The 24,811-nt window shown below is 51.2% G+C and overlaps 1 protein-coding gene across 4 annotated transcripts in view; it reads left to right on the top strand.

Moving 5' to 3' along the window:
* The window catches only part of RASGRF1 (Ras protein specific guanine nucleotide releasing factor 1), a gene marked incomplete at both ends in the record, with an annotated part of 104,168 nt that overhangs the window by 21,702 nt on the left and 57,655 nt on the right, over positions 1-24,811 (top strand). For all 4 annotated transcript variants that reach the window (XM_079701087.1, XM_079701088.1, XM_079701090.1 and 1 more), the window contains 4 exons: positions 5,388-5,535; positions 12,682-12,774; positions 15,307-15,560; positions 23,260-23,339. In XM_079701087.1, the coding sequence (XP_079557213.1) occupies positions 5,388-5,535; positions 12,682-12,774; positions 15,307-15,560; positions 23,260-23,339 (575 nt within the window). The remainder of the gene's footprint in view (positions 1-5,387; positions 5,536-12,681; positions 12,775-15,306; positions 15,561-23,259; positions 23,340-24,811) is intronic.

Genomic DNA, 24,811 nt, shown 5'->3' with positions numbered 1-24,811 from the left:
AAATCTCTGCTTCCAAGCTCACTCCTGTCATTGGCAAGAGTCAGTTCCTTGTAGGACTGGTGTCCCTGTTTCCCTGATAGCCGTCAGCTAGGGATGGCTCTCGGCTCCACGAGGTCCTGCCTTCCTTGCCCCGTGGCCCCCGCCATCCTTAAGCCAACAACGGCTCACCAAACCCTTCTCCAGCCCCAAATCTCTGACCTCCCCTTTTGTAACCAGCCAGAGAAAACTCTCCATTTTCAAAGGCTCATGTGATTGGGTCAGGCCCACCTAGAGAATCTCCTTATGTTAAGGTCAGCTATGCCGTATAGTATAGTCTAGTAAGAGGAATAAAACCCATCATATTCATCATCCCAGAGATTATGCAGGGCTTCGAAACCAGGGCAGGAAATCTTGGGACTATCTTAGAATTCTGTCTGCCACAGAGAGAGGACAATGATTCTTTAAGCAACTCACTAAACTGGAGATTGGTTCCAAGTAGCCCATAAAATCTTAATTTTATGTTTGACATAAGTGCTTCCAAGTCTGCCTGACAGCGAATGTTCACATCTGGGGGTACCTGTGTCCACTGCACAGTCCTCTAGAGTCTGTGAAGCCCTTTCACACGGTGTATTTGCTCCTGATGACCACCCAGTGTGTGGGTCCCTTCAGGCCCACTTGACAGATGTAGCCAGTGAGACCCAGTGGCACACAGGGGTGCGGGCTCCTGAGTAGAAGGTGGGGTGCCCCAGATCCTGGCTCCCAGTCTAGGTCTCTGACTCCCAAGTAAGGTAGATGCAACTCAAACCAAAAACCTGCTCTTCCCCAAAAGAGGCGCCATTGGGCAAAGTGACACCACCTACCTTTGAACAAAAGCTTCTCGGTACTCACCATCCTTTAGGAAGCCAGGGGGACATGCCAGTTGGACATGGTTTGTCTTCCCTGATCAAGCCCAGTGGTCTGAGTCAACCCACTGGCCTCAGAGGAATGTCCTCCTTTGGGCCTAGGGCTGGGACGGGGGCCCCAGTGATGGTCACCAATAAGGGAAACAGTGTGCCCTTCCCTAGAATAGTTGTCACCAGCCAGTCTGGCTCAGGTTCAGCTTGTCAGGCACTTCCTGGGCCAATAGAAGCCACAGGCTCTTCCCTAGGCAGCTGGCTGTGTGACCAAAGGACAGACTCTAGGCTCTGAGCGTTATTTAACCTCAGATCTTGTATGTCATGAGAGTATGTGCGTGTGTGTGAGTAAAGGGAGAGACCGGCTCTCTTCCACAGCAATATTGAGTAGTAGGTATGCTTGCATGTACCTAATTTAGTTTTTATTTACATATACATAGTAGATACATGGTATATACAAAAATAAGCACTATAGTGTATGAATAGGCATAGAGATACAATGTACTCTCCCACCGTATGCACAACAGTCTAGTATTCTGGGATGCCCCTGTGGTATGTGTATGTGTATGTACAGCAATGTATAAAATGTAACACCGAGTGTGGCTTATGGTCTGTATCTCAGTGAGGAGAACTAGATGCAAACCAGGCAGCCATGTGGGAGTCCTCTTCAGGGACTGGAGCCTGATTCCGGCTCCAGCTTTGACGCTCCTTGACTGTTATTTGGGAGCAACTCACTTCCCCTCTCTGGGCCTCAGTTTCTTTATTTATAAAATGAGGCAGTTGGTCTTTCGTGATTCCTGAGTATCCTTCCAGCCCTGCGAATCTGTGCATCTATAAAGTCAGTGCTGCACAGAGATGTGGATGGACCTCGAGACTGTCATACAGAGTGAAGTAAGTCAGACAGAGAAAAACAAATATCTTATATGAACGTATATATGTGGAATCTAGAAAAATGGTACAAATAAACCTATTTGCAAGGCAGAAATAGAGACACAGACGTAGAGAGCGAGTGTATGGATACCAAGGGGAGAAGCGGGGGTGGGAAGAACCGGGAGATTGGGATTGACACATATACACTATTGATACTACGTATAAAATAGATAACTAATGAGGACCTGCTGTATAGCACAGGGAACTCTACTCAGTTCTCTGTGGTGACCTAAATGGGAAGGAACTCTAAAAAAGTGGGGATATATGTATACGTATAGCTGATTCACTTTGCTGTTTAGCAAGAAACTAACACAACATTGTAAAGCAACTGTACTCAATAAAAATTTAAAAAAGAGACAGTGCTGCACAAAGAGGTGCTCAATAAATCTGTATTGATGAGAGGGGGGAGGGGAAGGAGAAGAACGGAGAACAGGGGGAGGCGGAGTGGGGAGGGAGGGAGGCAGGCAGAGAGGGCCGGTGAAGGGAAGAAAGGGAGGTGCAAACAGACCAAACTGTCCTGCAGATGAGACTCTGCCTCCCCGTTTTGAAGCACCAGGGCGAGTGCCATCGCTAAAAACAAACTACTGAAGGCTCCGAATTTTCACACCCGTGGAGCGAGGAGAGATGAGGTGGTGTGAAAATGGATTCCTTCATACTCTCAGTTGAAGTTCCTTTGCAAGTAAAGACAATTAAGCCTCTTGGGAAGTTGGGAAAACATTAAAACCTGATAATTCTGGTTTAAATTCATTATAATAAGAGATGCACAAAAATCCTCATTTTAACCCAGTAGTATTGCAGACCGAAGAATTCTCTCTTATAGCTTGTTATATATCTTTAGAAGGGGGTGGGAGAGAAGCATGGAGCTTTGATTTTCGGATCAGGTTTTTTCTTCAGGCACGTGCTCCAGGTCCGCTGCCCGCCCTCTGCTCCTGTCATCCTCCTGCTGGGCTGTCTCCAGCCCTGCCCTGCCACACCCTCCCACCTTCAGGGCACAGCTGGGCAGCCTCCTTCTCTGACACCATCAGGGGACCACTGCCTACGACTTTGCTACACAGCCTCTTTCATAGAGCAAAGCTGTTTCCCACCCTCGGCCTCCTGGCCTCCTCGCCTCAAACCTGGGGGTTTGTAGGGAAGCTATCATTGTCCCATTTTGCCATGAGGGTCACAGGGACTTAAAGAACTTATGTAACAAAGCTTCTGAGTCTGTGACAAAAGCCAGTGTCCCTAAACTGGCACCCCCCTGACTAGCCACGTCCAGGGTACCTGGCAGGTCATGTCAGTAGATTCCAGACTGAAAAGTGTCCCCTCAATTTAAGTGGGAGATAGTTGGTGACCCCAGAGAGGGACCCAGTTCCTGTGGGTGCTGGGGCCAAACGCCAGCCCGCCGAGGGCTGAGGGGTGACGGGGAAGAGGGACCATGGGGATGATGAGTGCAGTTGCTCTTCCAACAAACCTCACCTTGAAGGTGGAAAAGAGGGGCAGGAGTTCAGGGGAGGGTGGGGGAGGGCGAGGGCACGTCCTCATCCTAAGTGGGGAGTGACTTGAGGCTTCGCGTATGCTGAGGAGAAAGAGCCAGTGGAGCTGTTAGGCAGAATCTGATGCACAGAAATCCTGAGGAGGGGTCAGGGTCTAGGGATGCGGAGGGGAGGGAGATGGTAGTTACCACAGCACTGGCACACCGCACAGAGCTTCATGTGTGTCCACAGATTTCATCCTCATGGCAACTCTGCAGGGTATGGACTGTCATCATCCCCATTGTATGGATGAGCAAACTGAGGCACAGAGAGGCTGAGTGACCTATCCAAGGTCCCTCAGCTAGTGGGTGTGGGAGCTGGGGCTGAGCCAGGCAGATTAGGTCCGAGCAGGGATGCTGCATTTGAGACAGGATGAGGGTGGGCGTGCCGTGGGGCTGGCGGGAAGTGACGGAACAGCATCGCACATCATGCAGGCTGTGATGTCAGAGCAGGACCGCCTGCAGAGGAGGGGGCGGGTGGGGGGTGGTGAGGAATGAGGTTGAAGGGGGCCGAAGCTCTGGGGTCGGTGGGGAGCTGGCAGGGACACCAGAAATGTTTCAAGGCCCCACTGAGGTTGGAAGGTGGGAAACGGGGGGCTGCCCACTGCTGAGAGGGGGACGCAGGAAGGAAGACAAGGGTGAGCGCGAGGAGGAGCCGAGGCTGCGGGCAGAGGGGAATCTTATGAGATCCTATCTGGTGGTCCTGGGCTGAAGCAAAAAGGGAGAGGAAAGATGGGGGCCAGGGAGAGGGGGGACTGGAGCCCCCGGCCCCCAAACTTCGTTGCAGACACTCCCAGAGACCAATAAACCTGCCCTCCGAATCTGTGCCTTACAAGTCTCCTGCCCCTGCCCAGGTGGGCACCCCTCCCTGGAATGGTGAGATTCCCTTTCACAGCCTCTCTGCCCTCTGAGACTGGACCCCATTTATAGAATCGGGTTTCTCCCCAGCTCTGACACCTTCAAATGCAGGTGTTGTGGGTATCAGGGAGAAGACAGGCCTGTGACCTTGCGCAGCCCCCGGTCCAGCTCATCTTCCAAGTCCCACCTTCCTGCCCGCCCCCTCGTTGTGATGCTCAGCAAATCTGAGACGTGTTCATTTACACAAAGGCTGGGGCCACTTCTTCTACCCTCGGATCCTTTGGGGTACTGTCTGATCTGGCCCCACCTAACCATCCAGCCCCATTGCTAATTACCCCCAGCACAGGCCTTCCACCCGAGGCTGCCCTTGGATGGGCATGTGCCCAGAGCACTGGGTTTGGAGTCCAAAGGCCTAGATTCCGATTCTGGTGGGAGAGAGAGCTCCGCCTCCAGGAAGTCTTCCCTGATTACAGGTCCTTGTCGCTGGCCTGGCCCCTCTTTTGATTCCTACAGCACTAACAGCCTTTGGTGCATGAGTTGGCACCCAGGTATACTGCGCAGGTTCTTCAGATGTCTCCCAGCCAGTGAAATATATGTGCCTGACTCGCCTCTGTGTGTCATCCATTCACTCAGTTGCATCCATGCAACAAATGTTCACTGGGCTAGGCCCTGGGCAGACAGGAGTAAGCAGCACAGGCATAGTCCCTGCCATCAGAGAAGGCAGGGTCTCCTGGGGAAACAAAAGTAACTGGACACCCCCAATCAGTCTGGCCAGCGCTATGGTAATAGCAGCCCGGGAGTACTGCAGGAACACCCTACACAGTATGGGGGGAAGGGGGAGGGAAGACTTCTTGGAAATGACATTTCAACTGGGACCTACTCTGGGAAAGAGGATGGAGCTAGCCCAGGGGGAGGAGGGAGGAGGCATGTTTCAGACAGAAGATCTATCTGCGCAAAGGCCCAGAGGGTGAGGGCGGTCAGGAAAGGTGAGAACAAGACCGGGTGGAGGAACCAGATGTCAGGGTGGGAGTTGGGAACTGGGGAAGGGGCCAGAGCGATCAGTAGCAGCACAGCAGCCAGGTTAAGGCCTTGGGCACTGTGTCTGGCAGTCAGGACCTTCTCCTAAGTGCAGTCTGTGGGGAGCCCCACTTCTGGTTGGATCTCCAGGGGACCAAGGAGGCTGTTGCTTACCTGCCGTGTTCCTCTGTCCACAGCTACCGGACCCTGGCCACGGAGCACGAGGCATTGATGCAGAAGTACTTGCATCTGCTGCAGATCGTGGAGACTGAGAAGACAGTGGCCAAGCAGCTGCGGCAGCAGATCGAGGATGGGGAGATTGAGATTGAGCGGCTGAAGGCAGAGGTGACCGACCACCTGGGGAGCGGAGGAGGCTGGCCCGGGGGCCCGGGCCTCAGACTTCAAACCCGGGCTCCCGCAGGGTCAGGGAGGCACATGATGGGCAAGAGGGACCCGCTCCAGCCACGGCTGTGCCAGCCTCCAAACTTAAAATCAGTGATGCTGGTAGAGTGGGAAGGTCCTGGGGTCGGATCTGGGTTCGAAACCCACCTCTGCCACTTACCAACTGCAACCTGGAGCAAGGCCTCCAGCCTCTCTGCACCTCCATCCTTAAAACAGGCTGTTTTGGGCTTCCCTAGTGGCTCAGTGGTTGAGAGTCCGCCTGCCGATGCAGGGGACACAGGTTCGTGCCCCAGTCCGGGAAGATCACACATGCCGCCGAGCGGCTGGGCCCGTGAGCCATGGCCGCTGAGCCTGTGCGTCCGGAGCCTGTGCTCCGCAATGGGAGAGGCCACAACAGTGAGAGGCCCGCGTACCGCAAAAAAAAAAAAAAAAAAAAAAAAAAAGCAGGCTGTTTCTCCCTAGCTGACAAGGTTGTGAGGATCAAGTGAGACCCTTTATGGGTGAGTTCCTGGTTACTCTGCTGACAGCCACAGGGGCGGAGGGTGGCTGGCAGGTCCTTAGACTGTGGCTCGGGCTCAGCTCCAAGGCAGTCCCTTCCCTCTGCCTGTCACGGCTGTCCAGAGGCTGAGCCGTTGCTAGGTTAAGCCTTCTAGAACTTCACTACTCAAAGTGTGGTCCATGAAACAGCAGCCCATTAGACATGCAGAACCTAGGGCCCCACCCAGATCTCCCAAATCAGAATCTGCACTTTAACCACATCCCAGGAGATTCTCATTTACGGGCTGGCCAAAGAGTTCGTTCAGGTTTTTCCGTAACATCGGAGGAAAATCCCGAACAAACTCTTTGGCCAACCCGATACATTAAAGCTTGGGAAGCGCTGGCTTTGAGCCCTTAGACACCCCTTGCCAGCTGTGCACGCTGCCACACGGTGATCTGATCGCCTCTCACCCCCTCACTTCACCAGCGCGCTCAGAACCATCTGGCTACCTCACACAAGGTCTGTGACTCCGAGCCGAGGAGGGGAATATGAAAGCACAGATCCCTGCCATCGGAGCTAGCTGCATAATTTGCAGGGCCTGATGCAAGGTGCAAATGCAAGGCCCCGGCCGGGGTGGCAGAAGTCAGTCTCCCCTTCCCACTCGCCACGGCCTCCACCCATCGTGGGCAGGCCATCCACGACTTCAACTGCCAACTCCCCTAACCTCTGCGCCATGATGCACTCAGTACCTAGATTCAGGTGGGCAAGGGATCCTTGCCAAGTCACCCACCTAATGCACCAGGCAGTATCAGCCCAGGCAGGACAGTTGTCTCCTCGCCCTGCCCTGTGACACCACGGGTATGCACAAGACCCACCTTCTCTGTACCTACACCAGGCCCTGCAGAGGGCGGAGGTGGACAGTGAGATGTGTCTGCTGGGCTGACTTGACCCGTTGCCACCCAGACAGAGGGTTGCAGAGGCCTGGGTCGCAGGGTGCCGGGGTATAAGGAATAGGCAGGGAGACAGGAACACGCGTGAACTGAGGCTCCAAGCCCCTGGGGTGTGCCCCATGGTCCCATCAGACGTCACTTACAAAACGCAAATTCAAAGAGAAGATTCTTAAGAATTTCAAGACAGCAACTGCTGAGCTTGCAGGCCCAAGCACCTGGCCTTCTGAACACAGGACCCCCGCCACCCACCCATGAAGCCAGCTCTGCCTTGGATGCTCAAAGATCTGAAGACACCAGTTCCACCTTGTCACGCAGCTGTGAAGCTCTGAACTCACAGTAACGTCAACTTGGAATTCCAGATTCAGTAAAAACTTCAGATTCAGCGCCCTTCCCCCCAGCCCCACACTGGGCACCTTCAGATGTGCTTCCTTAGTCCCTACAACCACCCTGATAGGATCGAACGAGGGGCCAGGCTCAGAGAGCTCAAGTCACCTGCCCAAGCTCACTCACCTGGGAGGTGTGAGAGCCGGGACTGGAACCCAGGTCTGCCTGTCTGCCTGCCAGGCTCTCCCCTCCGCTTGTAGCCTCTTCCCACATGGCTCCCAGGATGGGGGCTTGTCCCGTCTCTAAACCACCTGGTTCATTCTGGGCTCTATCCTAGCCCAACACACATCCCTGAATCCAAGCTGAGCCCCTGTTGGGGAGCAGGGAAGAGGTCTGGTCCCAAGACCGGGTTATTAGCTTTGTGATCAAAGGTGTCCAGGAGTCATTCATTCATTCACTCACGCATGCACTAAACGCCCTAATCACCTGACCACTGCTTCGTCCTCTTCCCCAGGCTCCTCCCCTCCAATCACTCGGGGCTCCAGCTAGTGCTCCATAGCAGTGAGCTGTGCACCCCTTGGCCTTTGCACATTCTGGTCTCCTGTTTGGAATGCTCTTGTCACCTGCATACTTCCCTGCCTGCTGAAATTCTCCCAAGCTCAAATGCCTCCTCCTGGAGACTTCTGGCCTAGCCAGGCGTGTGCTGCCTGCCCCCTGCTCCCACCACTTGCCCGCAGTCAGCATGGAACAGCAGAGCCAATGCCACACGTGTCTGTCCCCCACCGGGCTGGTGGAAACTCCCTGAGGACAGGGTGAGTCCTTTGTCACCCCCTTTGCCTGGCATATAGTAAGTGCTCAGTAATGCCTTGATGAATGAATGGACACTGGCTCTGTGGTAGACATTAATGATAGGGAAGCTTCTACCCTTACGGTCTGATTGTGGTAGAGTGTGGTCGGTGCTATAATAGGGCTTGCAGTGTGAACCCAAGCAGGAGGTGAGTCATTTTGCATCCACAGGCGTGGGTTCATGTTGCATACAACCTTAAAACCCTTTCAGGGGTCTGTAGGCCAGAGAAGGGGTGGGTACAAAGGGCAGAACCCCGTTTGGTGCTGGGGAGCAGAAAGCAGGTCAGTTGTGAGTGATTACATATGTGTGTGTGTGTGCGCGCGCGCGTGTGTGTGTGTCAGAGTGGCAGCAGAGGCCCATTTGGTGGGAATTTGGAGCAATGGTTCCAACTGAGTGCATTACCGTCCAGGGCAAAAGATTTTCTTAAAAAGACTTTGAAAGAAAGGCCAGCTTAGTAAAGCTTTCTGGCTGTACCCCACCCCCCACCAACACACACACACACACACACACGTGCGCACACGCACGCGTGCAGAGCCAGCAGAGCCAAAAAGAAATTAAATAAATAAATAAATGAACTAAAAACATTAAAAAAAAAATTTAGCCATGGGATCGGTTTTGCAAACAAACTTCAACATGGTACCCCACTTCATAAACTAGGTCAATGAAGGGACTACTCTGGGAGAAGTAAGAAAGGACGGCCGTGACCCCTCCCATGCAGCCCCTCCCCAGGCCCCCTCTCCAGGGCCCACCCTGCATGCCTTGAGTCCCGCTTCCCATCTCCCCCTTGCCATCCTCTCCCCCGCCGCCCTGGCACACAACACCCTGTCATACCTGTGGCTTTGTTCACACACCCCCTCTCAAATTCCCCCCATCCTGTAGCCCACCTGTTGCGCTCTTTGTCCTTCAAAACTCCTTCCAGGTAGCCCTTGCTGCTTTCATGGTGAGATCTTCCCATTGCAGTAGGTACATACCTCGCTTCTGGCCTCTCCTTGTCCGATTATAAATTGCCTCTCTGGGGGTCTGACCCCCTTCTCAGGCTGGAAGCTCCTCCCGGGAAGGGATCTGACTCATCCACCTTACCCAGTGGCGAGCTGTGTCTCACCAGTACCCAACCCAAAGACTGCATCAGGATCCTCTGGCGGTGTTGGCACAAAGGCAGACAGAGATGGGCACCCGCTGGGCTTGGCGGAGGCCAGAAGAGATCAAGGAGGAGGGAGAAAGAACTGAGCTGCATGGCAAGAACTACAGAGACCTGCAGGAAAAGCAAGAGCTACAGAGATCTTTAGTAAAACCTTGGAGGCTGGGCTTCCCTGGTGGCGCAGTGGTTGAGAGTCTGCCTGCCGATGCAGGGGACACGGGTTCGTGCCCCGGTCCGGGAAGATCCCACATGCCGTGGAGTGGCTAGGCCCGTGAGCCATGGCCGCTGAGCCTGCGTGTCTGGAACCTTGGAGGCTAACAAAAAAGGAAGAACCTGGATTAATTCCACGATCAATGACTGCACGGACGAAATGCATTCTGGATGAAAGACACTGTCTCCAGAGAGGGGAGTAGGATAGGGCAGAAGCCCATGCGCTATGCCTCGAAGAGGTGTGGCAAGCAGGGTTTTCCTCTGATGGGTCAAGGAGGCCAGACCATGGGTGGCCAGTGGGCGGGGGCCAGTGGAGACACCAGGCCTTGAGCCAGGTCAGACAGCTGGAGCTGGACTCTAGCTGGCAAGTTGGGTGTGAGCCCAAGTCCCCACTCTGCATGGCCTTCATTGACAAGGGTCAGCTGAGCAGACCCTGAACGTCCAGCAAGCAAACCAGGGTCCAAGGCAAATCCATCTCCAGAAGAGACCTGCCAGGGTGAGAGAAAGGCTGCCTCCATGAGCTCACCTGACACTGGCTCCTGGCAGGGATGGGCTGTAGCCCAAGACTTCTGCAGGGTCCCCAGGCTCACAACCCTCTAGAGTTTTGCCCACCAGGCCTGATCCTTAAACAAAGACTCCAAGGCTACTGGCACTGCCTGTGCACGTAGCATAGTACCTGACCTAATTGCATCTATTTTTTGCCCTGGTCCCTGCTGAGTAGATGTCCTGGAATGCCTCTCTCTGAGACAAGCGCCAGTTTTAAATATAGACCACACACACACACACACACACACACACACACTGCCATCCAAAAGGAAAAAAAGGTTTCCGTGTGCAAATCTCAAAACTGGCAAAGAAAGCAGACTGGCAAGGAGGTGACAACATCAGACCAAAGGTGGGCATTGACTGGGCATCCCTGCATCTCTGAGCTCCTCAGTAGCCTGCCTCTGTGTGTGTGTGTGTGTTCGTTCCTTAGGCCTTTAGAATACAGATCAAAGAATCAGCCTTTATTTTAATGTGCAGATGTTCCCAGAGAATGGAAGGAAAAGGTGGGGGGGAGAGAAAAAAGAAAAGCCCATGCCGGTGCTGAATATTTCTCAGATATTTTCAGCCTCTCTCCAAGCACAGGCCAGGGTAATTTTAGCAACCCGCAAGTGGAGAGCGGGTTACTGTTCCATTTTGCTTTCAAAGTGCTCAAATTCGCTCAATTGTGAGAGCCCATTCATTCTGCAGTTCAGCAAGTGGCCTTGAGGGGACAAAGCCACGCACTCTGAAGAGGAGCGAGGGGCTCTGGCTTTGTGGCAGTGTTTGTGGATTCCCCCGAGCTGCTATCTTTAGACGTGTGGCGCTTGATGACTGCAGTGTTTTCTTGTGGTTGAGGTTTTTGTCGCTGCTGTTGCTCTGATCCTTTTGAAAAAAATTTTTTTAATGAAACCTCTTTTATTATTTTTCATTTATTTATTTTTTTGCCGAGCTCTGCGGCACGTGGGATCTCAGTTCCCTGACCAGGGATGGAACTCATGCCCCCTGAAGTGGAAGCGTGGAGTCCCAAACCACTGGACTCCCAGCCAGGGAGGTCCCTGCTCTGATCCTTCTTTAACTTACTTACTTATGTAGCCAACAAATATATGTTGAGTGCCAGCCGAATGCTAAGCACCGGGAGCCCAGGAATGAATGAAACGGGGGGGTCCTTCGCCCACAGAGCTCACAGCCGCGATGGAATAAATAGGCATTGCCTGCCTTTTCCCGGGGAAGTCCGCAGGCCGTGGGAGCCTTGGTGGAGGACCCCCAGCAGAGACTTGCGGACTCGGGGTGGCAGGAAGGAACCCACCCAGAGGCTATACCACAGGCCCGTCCACCTGAGCAGTGCCAGAGGCTCCGGCCACAGTATGGCTAAAGGCACCCCTTCTCCTGCTCACCACCCTGTTGGTTTTGTTCTTGCAGCTGGGCCGACCTCTCTGATCCCGAAATCTGGCAAATGGAGATTCTTAGATCAGCTCACACATTCGTTTCAAGGGCTGTTCCATTTTTCTAGGCCAGCAGTTTCCAGGTTGTGCTCCAAAGAGGGCTCCAAGTCAGAGAAGTGCTTCAGGGTTGTCCCAGGACGGGACAGCCAAGCCAGCAGTGCTTTCATCTGAAGTCCTGCTGGGGTTCCAGGACGGTTTTGTTTGAAAAAAATAATGGGACTACCCAAGTGCCCATCGATGGATGAATGGATGGCGACATGGGGTCTGTACATACAATGGATATTACTCAGCCTTAAAAAGGAAGGAAAGTCTGACACATGCTGTGACATGGGTGAAGTTTGAGGATGTTATGCTGGTGAAATAAGCCAGCCACAGAAAGACAAATACTGTCTGATTCCACTTAGGCGAGGTCCCTAGAGGAGTCAAATTCACAGAGACAGAAAGTAGAAGGGCGGGTGCCAGGGGCTGAGGGAGGAGGGATGGGGAGTTAGTGTGTTTTGTTCTGTTTTGGCTGCACTGTGTGGCATGCGGGATCTTAGTTCCCTGACCCAGGATCAGACCCACACCCCCTGCAGTGGAAACGCAGACCCTTAACCGCTGGACTGCCAGGGAAGTCATTAAACTCATTATTAAACTCATTAAACTCATTATTGTTTAATGAGTACAGAGCTCGGGAAGTTGAGAAAGTTCCAGAGATGGATGGTGGTGATGGTTGCACAACGATATGAATGTACTTGATGCCACTGAACTGTGCACTTAAAATTGGTTTAAATGGTTAATTTTATGTTATATATATTTTACCACAGTAAAAATTCAAAAGTAAAGGGGCTGATGGTTTAGGGAATAAGGAAGAGAATCACAGATTTGGACCAAAGCTCCCAGATTACAGGTGGGTTGCCTGCAGCCCAGAGAGTGCCTCGCCCAGGATCACTCGGAGTCAGAGCCCAGCTGCCCTGGACCCAGGTGGACAGGGTCCCGGTCCAGTGCTCACTCACCGACGTCTGGCTCGAAACCTCCCACAGAGCAAAGGACACGAGCTGCAGTACCACTGGTCCTTGGGGAGCACGTGGCAGGGCGCTCACTCACCACACCACGCCTGGTGGCAGCCGGATGGGTGGGACTTCCGCCAGCTGGTGCCGCTCGCCCCCTGCAGCTGACCTGTGTTTCCGTTGCAGATCGCATCCCTGCTCAAGGACAATGAGCGCATCCAGTCCACCCAGACTGTCACTCCCAACGACGAAGACAGTGACATCAAGAAAATCAAGAAGGTCTGTACCATCTCTCGGGGCTGGCAAAGCTTCCCTGGTCCTCTTTAGAGAGCCCCCTGGCGCAGCCCAGGGTCTGCAGTGTCCACCTACTGTCCCACTGCTCCCGGGCATGCCATTCCCACCTCCGCTCCAAAGGCAGAATCAACAGCCCCTCACCCCTGACCAGCATCTCGTCGAGCCATGTCTTCTGGTTGTCTCTGTGAGGTAGGGTGGTTCAGCCCATTTGATAGATAGGAGAACTGAGGCTCCAAGAGATGAAAGAGTGGATAGAGCCAGGGCAGGAACCCAGGCTGTGAGACTCTCAGCCGAGAGCTTTCCTCACAACCCTGGGCAGCCTCCATGAGACCCCAGGCCACATATCCACTGTCACAGCCCTGCATGCCCGCCCTCCCCCCAGCTACTGTCCTGCAAACACCTCCTCCTTTCATCCCTAGCAGAGGTCAGCATGGGAGCCGGCCTCTGTGACACCCCTTAGCTGGCCCCACTGGCTTTACACTATTAGAGGCTCGGAGAGACATCTCAGAAGGTACCAGAAAGCTGCCCGGTGGGCCACCCCATGAAGGGGCGTGTGGAGGGGAAGAGTATGGTCTGTGTCTGCAGCTTGCCAGACTTGAAGCAGGGGAGCCTGACTCACCGTAAGAAAAACACACGAAACCAAAAAATCCTCCTTGTTGAGAGCGTAAAAGGACACCAGCGCCATCCAGACCAGAAAACTGCAAACTGGCATCCCACAGGCCAAGTTCAGCCTACCAGCATGTTTGGGGTTCTTAGCCCACACGGTGTTTCTTTTTTCCCTTTTTAATTTGTTGCCAGTGCTTTAAAAGCTAAACATTTCACATAAAAATATGTATTTCTGGTTTCTCAAAAATAGGAAGAGCTAACATTCATTACGCACTTTCCATGTGCCAGACACTATTCTAGGAGATTTATGCAGATTAATCTGTTCCTAACTAAGAGCCCTCTGAGGTTTTATTATTAGCTGCGTTTCACATGTGGGGTTGCTGAGGCACAGAAAGGCAAAGTGACTTCCCCAGGTCACACAGCTAAGTATTTGCAGAGTGACATTTAAACCTTGGCCACCAAGCTCCAGAGCCCACATCCTTCGTCACTGGGACGCACGATCTCTTGGAAAAGCAGAAGGTCTCGCAGCCCTGGGCCCACCTCCTGCACACGGTGACTGCTGGCCCCAGGCCAGGTGCTGTCCTATTAGTGCCCACCCAGCCGGCTTCAGGATCTATAGGACCTGCCAGGCCCCCATGGACATTGGGATTTGCCACCAGTGCCACCTGGGGTCTGAACCAAGCCCCGCCCAGGCAGGGATGCACTGGCCTTCCTTCTCTGCCATGGCCCCACTGGTCTTCCCGGCCCGTTTTGCAAAGCCATTCTGGTTGGAATATTTTTTTAAGTACCACCTGAAAGGCACCTCCCTCCTTTTGTTTTCACCCTCCTGGGGCCTCAGAGCAAGGCCCTCCTTTATCCAGAAAAGCTTCCTCTCTTCAAGGAGATCTGTCGTGCTGAGGCCAGGCCTCTCCTCCCCAGGGCAGACGTCCCTGGCCAAAGGTCTGCACCCGGATGGTTGCACCTGCTGTGCATGGCCGGTGCCCTTTGCAGCTGATAATATTTTGATGAGTGCCTTGGCAGGTGGCCCCTGGATCTCCAGGTGCCCCCACCCCAGCACCGCTCAGCACCCTTGCTCCTGGGGCCCTGGGGCCCTCCCTGTGCAGCCCCTGAGCTTGCACACAGCTCAGCAGCAGGAATGGTGGGGGGCTACATGGTGCCTTGATTGGAAGCCTGCATATCTTAAAACAGTTCTCTGTGTCTGTGAATCGAGGCCCTTCCCAAGTTCTTGCCAGAACGAGACCAGGCTAAGCAGCCCGACTCCAAGTCGGGCAAGTCAAGTGTCTGTGTTCATTTCCCTGCGGAGGTAGAAGAGAGGCTCCAGGCGGGCGCTGATGAGGCCCAAGCATGAGATTAACTAATTTGCTGCACTGAATTTGATAATCGCCCTCTATCCAGACGAGCTTTCACTGAAACTTCCAGGCTTTCAGGACAGTCCTTAGGCAAGAAGAGGTGTGAGCCGTGCCCAGCACAGCCTGGCAACCCGCTATGCTCAAGCCCCCTCCCGTGATGGGGACTCGGGGCCACACTTTTCCTCCTTCAGAGGATGCTGCCAAAGCAACCTGGGGGATCTGGTTTAAATGCAGAGGGCGGGGGCAGGGCCTGGGGATTTGCATTTCTAACAAGTTCTCAGGAGATGCTGATGCTCCCGTGCAGGGACCTCACTTTGAGTCCAGCCGTCATCTCATTAGCCCCATGGCACAGATGGGAAACGGGCTTAGAGGAACCAAAGGGCTTGCCCGGCACCATGCAGGCAGAAGCACCAGGCCTGATCTTTTGCCTCAGCTCTTTTCCCTACGTGCCCGGCATGGGGGACAGCAGGGCCTTGGCCCCTGCCCTTGGGGCACTCACAGCCTGGAAGGACCAGAGCCGCTGAGGCTAACAGGAGACTCTCCCGCTGGTCTCGGCGCCCAGGTGCAGAGCTTCCTGCGGGGCTGGCTGTGCCGGCGCAAGTGGAAGACCATCATCCAGGACTACATCCGGTCGCCGCACGCCGACAGCATGCGGAAGAGGAACCAGGTGGTGTTCAGCATGCTGGAGGCCGAGGCCGAGTACGTGCAGCAGCTGCACATCCTTGTCAACAACTTCCTGCGCCCACTGCGGATGGCCGCCAGCTCCAAGAAGCCTCCCATCACCCACGACGATGTCAGCAGCATCTTCCTGAACAGGTGAGCACCCTGAAGCTCAGCACCCCCCGCCGGAGCCCTTGGCTGAGGCGGGAAGAGGGAGCCTAGCCGCCACTGAACTTGGACACGAGCCCTTGACTAGTTCCCGCCAAGTGCAGAGGAGGAAACTGAGGCCCAGAGAGGAAGGAAGCTGCCCGAGGTCCCATGACGAGAAGTCAGTGCCCCAGCTATTACAGGCAGGAATGCAAATAGAGGCCCACGTAGTATATGTCTAAACTAGTGGCTCAACTGGGGCAATGCTGGGAGACTTTTTTTTTTTAATTTATTTTTTGCTTCAGAAGGATCAAGTAGGATCAATGGCTGGCAATCCCTGGGAGGCAATTTTTTTTTTTGAATTTTTGAATTTTATTTTATTTATTTTTTTATACAGCAGGTTTTTATTAGTTATCCATTTTATACATATTAGTGTATATATGGGAGACATTTTTGATTGTCAAAACTTGGCGGGGCTGCAGGGGAGGGTTTGCGACTGGCATCTGGTGGGTAGAAATCAGGGATGCTGCTAAACATTCTACCGTGCACAGAGCAGTCTCCCACAGCAGAGAATTCTTCCACCAAAAATAATCGTGCCAAGGTTGAGAAACCCTGGTTTAAATGTTTACAAGTTATAAATCAAGCTACAGAAAACCAAATGGGTTCTATTCTTCTACCTTAATATCATCGTCATAACGATCTAGAAGCCAGGTCTAAATTTTTAGAATTCTGACTCCCCTTAGAGTTGGGCTCTGTATCACACTACCCACATATCTTACGAAAGCAGTTACTTTTCCCAAATGGCGACTCTGGCCATTCGTATGGGGTTTGTGTTGCCTGAGAAGGCTGAGCTGATGGCTGCCCTTCTGCTGTCAACCTCTTTTTAAAGTCTTAGGAAATGGTTTAAATGAGCTTTTTGGTAGGCATTAAAATTGGGCAAACTAGGTAAAAGCAACAAATATGAAAACATATCAACAGAGTGCTATTTACAAATGATTCTCATTCGCGAATTAAAGTAAATCACTACGTGCTCCAGGTTGTTCATTCAGCTGCATTTCTTTTTTTTTTTTTTTTTTTTTTTTTTTTTTGCGGTACACGGGCCTCTCACTGTTGTGGCCTCTCCCATTGCGGAGCACAGGCTCTGGACGTGCAGGCTCAGCGGCCATGGCTCATGGGCCCAGCCGCTCCGTGGCATGAGGGATCTTCCCGGACCGGGGCACGAACCCGTGTCCCCTGCATCGGCAGGCGGACTCTCAACCACTGCACCACCAGGGAAGCCCAAGGTTGCTTTTTAATATACATTTTGAACACAGTTTCTAGAGAGTAAATAAATGCTTTGATTTCTTTATTCAAACAAAGAAAATAGGTATTATTGTTTTGTGAAATCAGGTAAGATTTTCTCCAGAAACTACAATTGGGTCTTTTAAACTCAATGACCTGGAATTTGGCTGAAAAGTGTGAAGAACTTGTTTCTTCCTGAATAAACTCCGGACAGCTCAGCTGGAGTCACAGCTTCTCAAACATGAGCGCTGGGCCTCACCCCGAGCTTCTCAATCTGTAGGTCTGGAGAAGAGCATAGGGATGGCATTTCCAACAAGTTTGTAGGTGCAGCGGCTGCTGCAGGTCCCAGAGCACACAGAAATGAGAGGCTTGAGATAACCGCAGGGGACTGCCTGTATTGGAGGCTCGGCCACGGCCCTACTTGAGAAATACTTCAGGAAGCATTGTTATAGTTCTAGGTTGTTTGTGCTTTCTTTGCATTTTAGGCCACAGTTGCAAACTTTTGGTGACCGTTTATCATAGCCACTAAGAGATAAATGTGCCCTTTTGTATTTATTTAATCTTTGCATAATTTTGTTACACTGCATTCAATGGAATTCTTTTCACCTGTAATCTTTGGTTAAGAGTATTCATACCAACTCACAGAATGTGTTCAAAAATTGTTTGAAGAAAATCACAACATGGTTTTATATTTTTGTCTGTTAATCACTGCATGGATCAGATCAGATGCCTTTAACTGAGAATAAACAGGAGGGAAGAAAGTCCCCTCTTTTGCCGGTGTACTTCCAGGCCCCTGCAAGGCCTGTTTCTCCTTTTCCACAATGAGCCCAAGGTTGACTGTTTCCCATCTTAGCAGTCTCATTGATCCTGGTCAAAATAGCCCCAGTCTGATCAATCGTTAAGGCCTCCAGAATATGGACTCTAGTGGTCCTCGGAAACACTGACCAGGGAATGGGACCTGCCGCTTGTAGGTGTTGGAGAATCAAAGGAGAGCTCATGTAAAGCATCTAGTACAGAGCCCAGCATAGCCCAAGTGCTCATAAGAGCTAGACATTATTACAACAAGAAAGCTTCACTATGACGCACCCTGTGAAAAACTGAATTCAAATCTAATGTGGAGGGAACACTTCTCAACTCATTCTGTGAGGCCGGCATTACTCTAATACCGAAATCAGACAAAGACATTATGAGGAAAGAACACTGCAGACCCATATTGCTCATGATCATAGATGCAAAATATAAAATCGAATCCAGAAATATATAAAAAGGATAATACATCATGACCAAGTGGAATTTATCCTAGGAATGCAAGGTTGGTTCAACATTGAAAATTAATCAAATATGTTTTACTATATTTTCTTACAATATTAAGTAAGAAGAACCAATGATCCTATCAGTGGATACCAATCTGATGTGACTGGCTTCTCTCTACCCCCTGGCCCCTGTTCTCAATCGGGAGCAGGCTGGAATTCTCTCCTTCCCCTGGGGCTCAGGGTGGAGCAGGAAGAGCTAGAAAATGACTGCCTTCTAATCGTTCACCCCTCACTATATGATCCACTGGGCACGTAAGAGTGTAAGCTTCACTGTCTTAACCTCTGTGCTTTTTTTTTTTTTTTTTTTTTTTTTTGCGGTACGCGGGCCTCTCATCGCTGTGGCCTCTCCCGCTGCGGAGCACAGGCTCCGGACACGCAGGCTCAGTGGCCATGGCTCACGGGCCCAGCCGCTCCGCGGCATGTGGGATCCTCCCGCACCGGGGCACGAACCCGTGTCCCCTGCATCGGCAGGCGGACTCCCAACCACTGCGCCACCAGGGAAGCCCCACCTCTGTGCTTTTTGTGAGCACAAAGAACAGCTGAAATTTTTTTTTCATTAACTGTATAGCAACCCTGCACAGCCCTTTGCGTGACTGAATGTTTTGGACTACACTCACCACGATAAGATGGTGTTTTGTGGGGCCTGCTTGGTGCCAGGCTCTCTGTAAGCACTTGGCCTACGTAATTTCCAATCCTCAGAGACGCCCCATGAGGCTGGCACCAGAGATCAGAGAGGTGACGGGGTGTGCTCAGGGTTCGGGTGGGCTGTGATTTTAACCCAGTTCTGTTTTATGTGAAGGCCTGTGCTTCCCCCCTGCTGCCCTGTTAAATAATGGGCTGGAATCTTCACCGACCCCCATCTTCCTTACCCCCATGCCTGCTCATCACAGCCCAGGTCTCAGCACGTGCTCCTGCCCACGCCTGCACTGTCGAGAACGTTCGATTGTATGTGAGCCCAGCCTTCCCTCTTACCGTGTAGGTGCTGTGGAGGCCGGATCCGGGACATGAACCGTCCAGGTCTCCCTGCCTCGGACCACAGCACAGAGTCTGTATGTGTCACAGGTCAAGGGCGGAGGCTGCCAGCCCACTCACTAGAAGGCATTTCTGCACATAGCTTTCCCCTGGATTTACATTTAGGCTGAAATGTATAGCCACATTAGATACCTGATGCTAATTTGGTGATTTCATTTGCTGGAGCTCTTTAAAAGACGTCCTTAAGGGCTTCCCTGGTGGCGCAGGGGTTGAGAGTCCGCCTGCCGATGCAGGGGACACGGGTTCGTGCCCCGGTCCGCGAAGATCCCACATGCGGCGGAGCGGCTGGGCCCGTGAGCCACGGCCGCTGAGCCTGCGCGTCTGGAAAAAAATTGGCATATAAAAAAGAAGTCCTTGAGAAGAGAGAGGCCTCTCTCCAGGTTGGCAGATTCACGGAGGATGCTGCAGAGCTGGGCAGGGGGTTAACTGTGTGCTTTTCGAATGCTGCGGGGGGAATCTTTGAAGTAAACATGTGCGCCAGGTTTCGTTTACCCGAAGCAATGAGCATATACTCTTGGGCTATTTCCCTTTAATAAAAACCATGCCCAGCAACGTGTGCTGGGAACCACAGGCATTGCCCCGTGATGAGAGGCATCCCGCCTGGGAGACAGATGGTTCCTATCTGGATGCCCGCTCTGATTGATTGGCGGTGGTTGCCTGGAGTCCTGGGTCGAGAAGAATGATGAGGCTCAGTGGGGGCGTGTGCTGCCATCAATTCATCTTGTCTGCATGGGCTGGGGAGTGAGGAGGGACCGGCACAGGGTGAGGCTGGAGTGAAGAGGCCTGGTTTTGCCCTCCACGGGCCAAGCCCTGTGTACCTAGGACCAGCCTTGGGCAAGTCACACGCCTTTCTGTGCTCAAGAAGGGAGCCAGGCAAAATGAGCACTTGCCAAAGCAGGCAAGTCACTTCCTCTCCCTAGAATTCTTCCCACCCTACTGTCCTTCCTGTTTTCCTTATGACAGCTGTCTCCTACTCTTTTTTCATGTCTTTCCTTGGATGTCCCTGACCACCCCCATGCCCCTTGTCACCGTTGGCTTATGTTCCCTGGTTGTGTGCTTCCAGGGCCCCCATGCTGCCCCTTTTGTAGCATTCATTGCACTTAAATAATGATTTCTTCTGTGTATAGATTCCCTGCTGGACTATAAGTGTGCAGGGCCATAGAATATAGTTGCCCCGGCTGTGCACTGCACAATTCAGGGACAACATTCACATAGACTAGGGATCAGCAAACTTCTTCTGTCGAGGGTCAGATAGTAAATATTTTAGGCCTTGTGGGCCAGAGGGTCTCTGTCAAAACTAGGTGGTCTTAGGCAATCCTAAATGAATGGGTGTTGCTGTGTTCCAATAAACCTTGACTTATGGACACTAAAATGTGAATTTCATCTAATTTTTACTTATCATAAAATATTCTTTTGATTTTTTTTCAACCATTTAAAAGTATAAAAAATCCTTCTAAGCTTACAGGCTGTACAAAAACAGAAAGTGAGCCAGCATTCTGGATGGCAAGATTCTGTGTCGTAAAGATGTCATTTCACCCAAAACATGCTATAAACTCAATATAATTCCAATCGAAGTGCAGCCTAGCAGAGTGATTTTAATGTTCAACTGAAGGAGTAAAATGCATGTAAATAGATAATAATGTTCTGAAAAAAACAATGAAAGAAACATTTCCTACATTAATTAAAATGTATTATAGGCTTATAAATATATTAAAAGTAATGAAAACAGCATGAGAACTATTGCCAGAATAGGCCAATAGTCCATCAAAATAAAATACAAAGTCCAGAAACAGACTTAGGCATGTATGAGAATTTAGTAACAAAAAAGGCAGCCTAGCAAAGCAGTGAAAGCAGCAGGAGTATTTGATAAATAAAATGGAGCAATTGACTAAACAAACTGAGAGAAAGATTACGTTTATATCCTTTACTCACGTCCTACACCAAAGTAAACTCTAGTTAAGTATTTATGTGTAAAAATGAAATAGTAAAATAAAATATAGGTGAGTGTGTATGCAGTCTAAGAGTGGGAAAAGACATGATGCCTGAAGCAAGAAAACAGAAAGAAAATCTCATAGGGCAAAATGGAAAAACTTCAAAAAACACCAAACACCAAATCAGTGAGCAAATAGCTGAGCAAAAAGATATCTGCAATGTATATGTTAAGATTATACGCTTAGGGCTTCCCTGGTGGCGCAGTGGTTGAGAGTCCGCCTGCCGATGCAGGGGACGCGGGTTCGTGCCCTGGTCCGGGAGGATCCCACATGCCGCGGAGCGGCTGGGCCCGTGAGCCATGGCCGCTGAGCCTGCGCGTCTGGAGCCTGTGCTCCGCAACGGGAGAGGCCACAACAGTGAGAGGCCCGCGTACCGCAAAAAAAAAAAAAAAAAAAAAAAAAAAAAAAGATTATACACTCAATATGGAGAGTTATTTTAAATTAATAAAAGTGAAAATAGTAAATGGACATGACTTGGCAGTTCCCAAAAGAAGAAATTCAAATGGCCAATACAAAGGAAAAATGTTCAACCAACCCACTCACAATGATTTTGTAAAGCAAATCGAATCAAAATGAGATCATTTTTTTCTTATCGGATAGGTAACAAGGGTAGTTTCTGAGTCGTAGGATGACAAGTGAAATCCTCACAGTTTATAGTACTTTAAAAACAGAGGCTTCATCTACTATATTTTTATAGTCCCAGCTTATGATGTTCCTAATGTGCTACCCTACAAGTCCATGCCGTGAATCCTGCACAGTGCATCCTGCAGCCGTCTGTGGGAGCTGCCCAGGAATGGGGCCCTGAGTCTTGCTGTGGTGGTGCTCGGGGTCATCCAGAGCCTTCCAGTTCCCCAGGAACCCCTGAAAGTCCTCCTACCTCCACCCTCCCCTACATCAGGGCCCACGTTCTCCCTTCTGTGCACTTTCACGCACCCCTGGACTGGTCTCTTTTGAATTTTTCTAAGGGTCTTCCCATGTGGACGACTAAAGTTCTTCACATTGGTACAGTACATGTTTATCTATTCAGTAACTAGTTCAGGGGCCACAGACAGGAAGAAACCAGCCCTGTCAAGGGTGAATCTGTCACAGATTTGTTACCTGAAAACTGCAAATGACTTCAGCCATCAGGCGGGGCCCCTAGTCCAGAAATCACGGAGTCATCACACCTGGGGGGGCCTGTTCTTTCGGGACTTTAGGGAGATGACAGTTAATTCACGGTAATGAGAGGACCCACTCTCAGGAATGAGAACTCGGAGTGTTTCTGCTACTTGGATACTTGTTAAAGGCCCTAGCGGTTCCAGCCCTTCTGCACATCCTGCAGGTGTGATGGAGTTACAGGCTCTGCTCTTCAGCCGTAGGTGCTGTGTTCTGTTCTCTCTCCCCACCACCACCTCTCACCTCCCTCACCCCTTTCTCTCTTGCAGCCCTCCCTTCTTTTCTTTTTCGCACCCTTTTTCTCCCCACCCACCCTGTTTTCTCTGCAGAGTGGGGTGCTCAGGGCATTTCAAACTCCTCTGGGGTCAGGGAGCCCCGTGCCTCCCAAGCCGACCGTGAACATGAGGTCCCAGGCCCCCATTGGCCTCCTGTGCCTCACAACTCAGGGGCATCTCTGCGCCCACCCAGTGCCTTCCACTCCCTGCCCTTGTCCTGAGAATGTGAGACCCCAGGATGGGGGTTTGCCTTCAGGACACAGACTCCTGGGAGAGGGGACAGCACCCAGTGACAGAGCCAGTGGGGACTTGAGGGGGCCAGGGAAGCCAGCAGCCGGCTTCACGGGCATTTGACTGCATGCTTAGAAAAACCATGATTAATTTGAGGCTCTGCTGTCACCATCCTGAAATTCTTAATCATTTGTTAACAAGGGGCCGGCATGTTTGTTTTGCGTTGGGCCCCATAGACTGTAGGGTCCATCCCACTGATGGGGTTTCTCGTAAGGTCTCATCTGGGAAGGTTTGCTGCTATAGTCCCACAGGCAGTGACAGCCCCTGCCCTCTCCCCTGGGGCCCCTCAGCTCTACTGAACTTGGGGGGAGGGGACACCTGGAAGGAGAGGAACTCCTGGCCGGAGCTTACCCTGTGCTTTCTCTTCCAGCGAGACCATCATGTTTTTGCACCAGATCTTTTACCAAGGCCTGAAGGCCCGCATCTCCAGCTGGCCCACTCTGGTCCTCGGTGAGTAGCAGCCCTGGCAGAGGTCTCCTGCCTCTCCGCCCCCAGCCCCACCTGAGAAGTCCCTGTGCAGGGGCCACACCTCCTGGCTGGTGGCACTTTTGTCCTTCCCGAATGTAACAGAGTGGCCCCTGAAAAACTCACAGAATCCCCCAGAGGGAGCAGAAGAGGAAAGAGAAGTTGGCAAAAGCTACACTTCTCGGAGGAAGTGATATATTTTTAGTTTCTTATCTGCTTTTCCCTTTTAAAAATAATATATAGGTATCCATTTGAGAAAATCTGAGAATCCAGAAAAGTAGGAAACATTTAAAAATATCAACGTTTCTGCTTCCCAAAGATAACTACTGTAAACACTTCGGTGTGTTTCCTTCCAATTTTTTTTCCTATGCATAGATCTTGGGGTTGTTTTTTTTTTCCATTTTACATAATTGCAAACATACTGAATATAGAATTTGAATCTTGCTGTGGGTTTTTCTTTTTTTTTTACTTAACATAATTGCATAAGTGTTTTCTCAAGCTGAAAGTATGCTTTTTGATGGCTGTATAATGTTCCAGTGCCCCGTGAATCTGCCACCATCTATGTAGCCATCTCCTTTCATCAACTCTTAAAGTTGTCCTACCTTTTTGCTACTAAAAATAATCATCCCTGCATGTGAAGTTGTCTCCATATTAGAGAGCATTCCCCTGAGACAGGTGTCCAGAAGTAGAATTACTGAAACAATGGGGATGGACTCCCCGCTGTGTACACATTGTCACATGGCTCTCCAAGCCCTCACTCCTGTGAGTGATGTACAGGAGTGCGTCCCACATCCCGCCCCTCCCACACGGGGTACCATCTTCCTTTCACTTAATTCAATAGGAAAAGGTGAGTGTTGGTGTCACTTCCACTATGGGGTCGAGGGAACAGGCTCAGGGAGGTGAAAGGACAGCTGAGGCTGAAAAGGCTCCTCTGCCCACGGGCCAGGAGACTTCCAGGGGGAGTGGCACCATTTTGTTTTTCTCCAAGGTCAAAATAAGAAGCAGCCCTAGAAAGACAAAGGCTGCACTTTCTGTAGTCATACAGCTGAAGAGGTTGTCCCCTGGGTAGTTGGATACCCTACATGAGAGCTCCCACTTAGAGTTTGTTCCAAGGAAAGCTTGTCTTTCTTTTTTTTTTTTTATTTTATTGAAGTATGGTTGATTTACAATGTTGTGTTAATTTCCGCTGTATAGCAAAGTGATTCAGTTATACATATATATACATTCTTTTTTTTAATATTCTTTTCCATTATGGTTTATCATAGGATACTGAATATAGTTCTCTGTGCTATACAGTAGGACCTTGTTGTTTATCCGTTCTATATACAAAAGCTTACATCAGCTGACCCCAACCTCCCCTTCCTCCCTCCCCCACCTCCCCTCCCCCTTGGCAACCAGAATTCTGTTCTCTATGTCTGTGAGTCTGTTTCTGTTTCGTAGCTACGTTCATTTGTGTC

Source organism: Hyperoodon ampullatus (assembly GCF_949752795.1).
Source record: "Hyperoodon ampullatus genome assembly, chromosome: 3".
In the NCBI taxonomy this organism is placed as follows: Eukaryota; Metazoa; Chordata; class Mammalia; order Artiodactyla; family Ziphiidae; genus Hyperoodon; species Hyperoodon ampullatus.
This window is presented reverse-complemented; position numbering and strand designations above follow the sequence as displayed.